Below are 6825 nucleotides of genomic sequence, written 5' to 3'. Positions count from 1 at the left end.
GTTCCACATTAAAAAAAACCTCGAGTACAGGTTCCGTGAAGCCAGCATTACTTGTCTTTGGTGAAATAAGCATTTTCCAATTAACAAAATATCTGAGATCTCTTTCATTCACAATCTTACTCCATTTTCTTGGAACTCGCTGACCATTCAATTTTCCTTTGGTTTTCCACAGAATCTGAGAGAGTGGGCACTTCTTTAAAGTCCATTTAAAAAATTAAATATAATTAATTTGTCAGCTATGGGTGTGATTTTGTGCAAGGCTTCTCACTAAATCGGTATCAATATTTACGTACCAGACAAGGGTGGATAATGAACCTTTTCACATTCTTCACTTGAACAGAGCGATCACTATCACTGTATATTTTACAGTGACAAATACAGTTTCCACCCTGATCACTATCACTGTGTTCTTCCTGGGCTCCTTCCCTTTTTTCCATGTAAATAACGAGCGTTACCCATTATGAATTCTTATATGGGCTACATTCAGCACTTAAATCCAACGCCAATGCGCAGCAAATCAAAGCAAGCAACAATTGCTCAATATGGAAGAAGACTCATCTACCCCACTGTAATTCTTATATGGGCAACATTCAGCGCTTAAATCCAACGCCAATGCGCAGCAAATCGAAGCCAGCAACAATTGCTCAATATGGAAGAAAACTCATCTACCCCACTGTAAGGACAAGCTTGGGATTCTGTTTTCCATAAATCCATATGAGGATATGGGTGTCTTCTTTACATTTTGAAAAATCAGTAGGAAATTTTTTGGTAGATGAACATTGAATTTTTGAAGGAAGTTTAGGGTGCCTTTGGGATAAAAGTTGGAGTTTTGTGGTGGTTAAAATAGAATTTTTTTTGAGGTTGGTCTCTGCCCTTGGTAATAACCCATCCATCTATTGTAGACTCTAGGTCCATCATTTCCCTGCTAAGCTTTACGAGACTTTCCCCCTTGGACAGTATGGGTATTAATCTTCCTGAAGTGTAGGAAGGGGCGGACAGCTGTTGTATTAGTAATGGGAGTTTGAACCTGTCTTGTAATGGCAGATGCATTAATCTGGTTGTTGATCTGCAATTTTTGGCAAGCTAAGTGGTTTCGGAGTGATAGGCACCTCAGTTATCCTGTTTAGAAGCCCAGTTTGTGTATGTAATGTTATATATTGTTTTTTCATTGTAAATTACCCATCCATCTATTGCAGGCTCTAGGTCCATCATTTTCCAGCTAAGCTTTAGGAGGCTTTCCCCCTTGAACAGTATGGGTATTCCCATCCATCTATTGCAGGCTCTAGGTCCATCATTTCCCTGCTAAGCTTTACGAGACTTTCCCCCTTGAACAGTATGGGTATTAATCTTCCTGAAGTGTAGGCAGGGGCGGACAGCTGTTGTATTAGTAATGGGAGTTTGAACCTGTCTTGTAATGGCAGATGCATTAATCTGGTTGTTGATCTGCAATTTTTGGCAAGCTGAGTAGTTTCCGTGTGGTAGCCACCTCAGTTATCCTGTTTAGAAGCCCAGTTTGTCTATGTAATCTCATATATTGTTTTTTCATTGTAAATTGTCCATCCATCTATTGCAGGCTCTAGGTCCATCATTTTCCAACTAAGCTTTAGGAGGCTTTCCCCTTGAACAGTATGGGTATTAATTTTCCTGAGGTGTAGGCAGGGGAGGACAGCTGTGATATTAGTCATGGAAGTTTGATCCTGTCCAGTAATGGCAGATGCAATAATGTGGTTGTTGATCTGCAGTTTTTGGCAAGCTAAGTGGTTTCAGTGTGATAGACACCTCAGTTATCCGGTTTAGAAGCCCAGTTTGTATATGTAATTTTATATAGTGTTTTTTCATTGTAAATTACCCATCCATCTATTGCAGGTTCTAGGTCCATCATTTCCCAGATAAACTTTAGGAGGCTTTCCCCTTTAAACAGTATGGGTATTAATCTTCCTGAGGTGTAGGCAGGGGACGACATCTGTGATATTAGTAATGGGAGTTAATCCTGTCCAGTAATGGCATGGTTCTTGTTCTCCAGTATTTGGCAAGCTAAATGGGAGTTAATCCTGTCCAGTAATGGCATGGTTTTTGTTCTGCTTTATTTGGCAAGCTAAATGGTTTCAGTGTAATAGACACCTCAGTTATCCTGTTTAGAAGCCCAATTTGTATATGTAATCTTCTATAGTGTTTTTTCGTTGTCACATTTTTTATCTTCATCTCAGGTATTGAAGGCGTTATTTATTCTTGCTGAATCTGGTAATGTCGTCCCTACCTCCTGATTCATAAAAATGTGCAAAGTTTTATGCACATACTTCAAAATTTTGAGGGATCCATACTTGGTTGCCCTTACGGTGCTAATTTATAGATATGCTGTTGCAGGTTCACTGTTGGTCAGGAGGCTGCAGCTTTCCTTGCTTCATGCGAAATACTGTTCAAGGCTTGGGAAGAGTCAGGTCGTGCAAGCAATTCAGAGAATTTTAGTCTGAAGGAGCACGGAGGCGTTGCATATGTTGCCTTCCCTTCATTTCTTAAAACAGAAAGTTTCCTCGATGGAGCGGGGAATATACAAACAAACAACCAGGCCTTCCCGGATTGCCTCAAGGGTTACGATGATAAACCAGCCCTCGTCCATCAGGGAGCTCTTAAGCTGTTCCTGGATATTATGGAGAAAACTGATTTCCAAGCAAAGGTAAATTGATTTATCTAAATACAACTCTCAAAAGTAACCTCAGTTTCACATCAAGCGGGTTTACTTCTTCAATTATTATAGATAAAATATTGAAATTCAAAAGGAAAAGTAACATTGTGTCGATGTATTCCAGATCGATCAGTTACAGGTTTCTGCGGACTCCACACAAAGAAACCTCAAACCCATTATATTTGTGGGTCATTCCTTAGGAGGGGCAGTTGCAACCTTGGCTACACTATGGGTTCTGGGAAAGAGGTCAAGGAAAATCTCTCCTTTTTGTATTACATTTGGTTGCCCTCTGGTTGGAGATGAAAGACTTGTTGAGGCAGTTGGCCGTGAGAATTGGGGAGGCAACTTTTGCCATGTGGTTTCCAAACATGACATTGTTCCTCGGATGCTCCTTGCACCGCTTGAGGAAATTTCTGCGCCTTTGACTGCTATTTTGCCCTATTGGCATGGCAAAGTTCCATATTCTTCTACGCAAGAGGCTTGTAGGATTCTTCTCAATAATGTCCTGCACTATACTTCCAACTATGTTTTTGATTCTCAAAAGTGGTCAGACAGGGCCACGAAGAGAAGCCCGTACAGACCTGTTGGCACTTACATGTTCTGCTCAAGCCATGGCGCAACATGTATTGACAATTCTGACACTGTTTTGAAGATGCTTCATTTGACAATGCAGAGGAATGAAAATCCTTCGGATATTACAGTAGAGGAATGTTTTTCAGAGCATATAGTGTATGCTTCGGTTTTGAAACATGTCATAGAAAACACTAAATGTGCGAGAAAATTTGCAAATCCTGATTCCGAAATTTCTTTCGCCATGGGAATTTCAGTGCAGTTAGAAGCGATTGGTATTGGAGCTCAGGTAATACTCAATTCTTTTCTGGATTAATATTCTTTCGAAAGAACAAAAGAATGTAATACGTTTTTTTATATGAGTAAATATGTCTAAAATGTAAGAGAAATATAGAATTACAGTTTGGGTGCTTTTAAGAAGTCATAGATTCAGATCAGGGGAGTAAAGTATGTATATCTCCATTAACTTTACCAGTCAAATCACTGCAAGGTACACACAGGGATTTCCCCACCTCTCTGCAAGGTCTGCCTAACATGCACACCTCGCTGCAAGGTCTGCCTAACATGCCCACAGAGGGATCTACTCCGTACCACGGCTGTAGAGCCCTTCTTGAGATGGAAAAACATTGCAATCTAATTAATTACCCGTCTTTACTGTGAATGCTGTGCTTCCTAGGCTGGCCTTTTCAGCTTTCTGCATGCTAGTTTATGTATTGTGTAAGACCTGATATAAGATTTTACTGGAGCGTTGTGTTATCTGCTCTTCTGCTCTTTTGAATTTTATCAGACACACTAATCGATGTTTGAAATGTTGTTGAATTGGTGATGATAACTTTGTGCAGAATGATCATGCACAGCTTGCCCTACGAAAAGCTGGAGAAACTGAAAACAGGTATAACACAAATGTTGACAAGCTAGCTATTGAATTAAGCCTAAAACAAAGTAGCATGGCAGAGCTTGAATGGTATAAAGAGGGTTGTGAGAAGGATGGTGGCATCGGATATTATGATGCCTTCAAGAACCATAACATGAAGAGCGATATCGAAGCGAATTTGCGTAGGGTAAAGCTTGCAGAGTTTTGGGATGAGATTATTGAAAAGTGGGAAGGTCATGAGTTGCCAAGTGATTTCGAATCCCAAAATAAGTGGATAAATGCTGGCAATACATATAGAAAACTGGTAGAGCCTCTGGATATTGCATATTATTATCGCACAAACAGCAATGGCAACTATCTTTCAGATGGAAGACACAATCGCCATAAAGTTCTTGAGAAATGGATGGAAGAGAAGGAAAAAACTCGCAGTTCACGAGGTCAACGACGCCGCACAAAGCGTGCATCCCTCACTCCGGACTCGTGCCTTTGGGCACGTGTAGAAGAGGCTTTGAAAGAATTGAAAAATATGAAACAGGGCCAACACCAAAGCGTACAAAATCTTGAAAAGTTTGAAGATTATGTAACACAGATGGAAAACGATCTCAACATTTCTCAAGATGTTTTCTTCGAAGGAAGCAGCTTCATGATGTGGTGGGAAGAATGGAAAGAATATAAGAAAAACCAATCCCCTGATTGGAGCTCTCCTTTATGTCAGAAAATGGAAAAGTTGCAGGCTATTTGAATGGAAAAGCTGTTCAGAACATGATCTTCTCCTGAATGGAGCTTTCCTTTATGTCAGACAATGGGAAAGTTGCAGGTTATCTGAATGAAAATGATGTTTACAGCATGATCCTCCAGTTAGGTTGCTTGTAATGTTTTCGAGATTCAAGGAAGAGGGTTTTATGCTAATTAGATTGCTGGTTTTGTTTTAGATATGCAGTTTCTGTTCCTACCTCCAAGTAAAAGACCTTTTACAATGAGGTCGCTTCTTCTGAATCGCTCAACATTTTGATTTCTATGTGTATTTTGCTGCGAATTTTCGAAGAAGAATTGAACTTTTCCCTATGTAGCAATTCTAATGTTTGATAAATGTGCCTCCCCATCTTTGAATAAACAAACTCTGGCCATTGGATATGCTTATAGTTGCACCATAAAGTTATATATATTTTTTGTAAGCTTCGGTAGGGCCTTCTCTCATTTACAACTTTTTTACAACCTTGCAGGATTCGAATTTTGGTGGGGGTGTGAAAGCCATCTGCCCCAGCGATTACATCATGCACGTCATGTGCACCATAAAGTTATATATATATTATGTTGAAAAAATGAGATTGTTGAAGTTCGTCAATAAATTATTGATGAATATTTGATCAAATTAATTGTTATTTTGATTTTCTAATTTATTGTAATTTATGTATATATTTACTAGACAATGTGGCATAGGCTTTCCTTTATATTGTATTTGAGAAGTTGAAAAATATTATTAGAAATAATAACCATAATATTCTTTTAATTATTATTTTGATTTTTTAATTTATTTTTATTTATGTATATATTTACAAGACAATGTGGGCATAGGCTTTCTTTTATGTTGAATTTGAGAAGTTGAAAAACATTATTGGAAATAATAACCATAATATTCTCATAATTATTAGAAATTATAGAATATTATGTCAATAAATTATATTTTATTTTTAGGTTGATAAGTATGTTTATTTTGGATTAGATTTTTGCAATTTTAAATTAATGAGCAATAATGATTAAATAGATGGTAGGAATTTAACCTTCACAAAATATTTTAGAATATTCTTAGTAGTGTACACAAATCCAAAGTTGAGATTTACATCCAATGTAGTCATGCTTTTTTTTGCCAGTGTACTTAAATTGGTTAATTAAAAACGTGTCATCTATTAACAAGTGTCATATAAAGTGAATTATGATTTTTTTTGGGTATGTGGTATTAATAAGCAAAGGTATTGACCATTAATATTTTAAAAATTAAGAACCTCTATAATAAAGTAAGGTAAATATGTATGGTTAAGAATTTTGTTCCATGTTTGTTTTGTTTTTTTGTTAGTGACAAAAAAATGACAATTAAGCTATCTAATTTTTTAAAATGTATATATATTTAATTTATATATTTTTAAGAATAATAAAATTATAATTTCTTTTGTTTTTTAATAATTTCTAAAATTTTAGCAACATATAAATGCTTATTATAAATTGATATCTATTCCTATCTACAAATCATTTAATTTAAATATAATCATTAAAAAAATTCATATAACATATTGTCTTATATTTTAAAAAATTAAAAAAATATTTTAGAAAAAGTGCTCATACTCATTAAAAATCAATAAAATATTATATAAAAATACTTACCACAATTATTAAAAAATCTCATCTAACAGGTTATAACCTTTCTTCATATCTATTTCTAACCGTAAGAGTGGTGGTTTGGGATCCATACATAATGGAAAGTCCCTTCAACCACTTCCTAGACGGTATTAAACTAAGTTGTTTAGCTAGAACTAAATAATTCATAAGTGTATTTATCATTTTTCCGAGGCTTAATTATTATTTTGTTTCTCACTTTACAAAGTAAGAGGGGTCTCCTTTGACGCGGGAGCATAATATTCTCAAAATTGATTTTGTAACTTTGGTTCAAGGGGATCATGGAAATTTTTTTAAAGGGGAGTAT

The 6825-nt window shown here is 36.3% G+C and overlaps 1 protein-coding gene across 1 annotated transcript; it reads left to right on the top strand.

Annotated features, from left to right (window-relative positions):
• The first annotated feature begins 298 nt into the window (after nt 1–298).
• LOC149243827 (lipase-like PAD4) lies at nt 299–5115 on the top strand. The gene is made up of 4 exons (XM_089374637.1): nt 299–675; nt 2365–2674; nt 2808–3542; nt 4096–5115. Exons 1-4 carry the CDS (start codon nt 650–652, stop codon nt 4867–4869), a joined length of 1845 nt encoding a protein of 614 aa, XP_089230763.1. The 5' UTR covers nt 299–649; the 3' UTR covers nt 4870–5115.
• Nucleotides 5116–6825: the final 1710 nt, after the last annotated feature.

The sequence above is a fragment of the Pinus tabuliformis genome, chromosome 8, assembly GCF_031772625.1.
Source record: "Pinus tabuliformis cultivar Carrire ecotype Pingquan chromosome 8, CPIR1, whole genome shotgun sequence".
Lineage (NCBI taxonomy): Eukaryota > Viridiplantae > Streptophyta > Pinopsida > Pinales > Pinaceae > Pinus > Pinus tabuliformis.
Note: the sequence above shows the minus strand (reverse complement) of the source record. Positions and strands in the feature narration are given on the sequence as shown.

Bases quoted from the DNA above. Each gene is read 5' to 3' on its own strand.
- LOC149243827 (XM_089374637.1), top strand. From the start codon at position 650: ATGGAAGAAAACTCATCTACCCCACT. The intron at 676-2,364 runs GTAAGGACAAGC...ATGCTGTTGCAG, and splicing joins GAAAACTCATCTACCCCACT to GTTCACTGTTGGTCAGGAGG. The intron at 3,543-4,095 runs GTAATACTCAAT...AACTTTGTGCAG, and splicing joins CGATTGGTATTGGAGCTCAG to AATGATCATGCACAGCTTGC.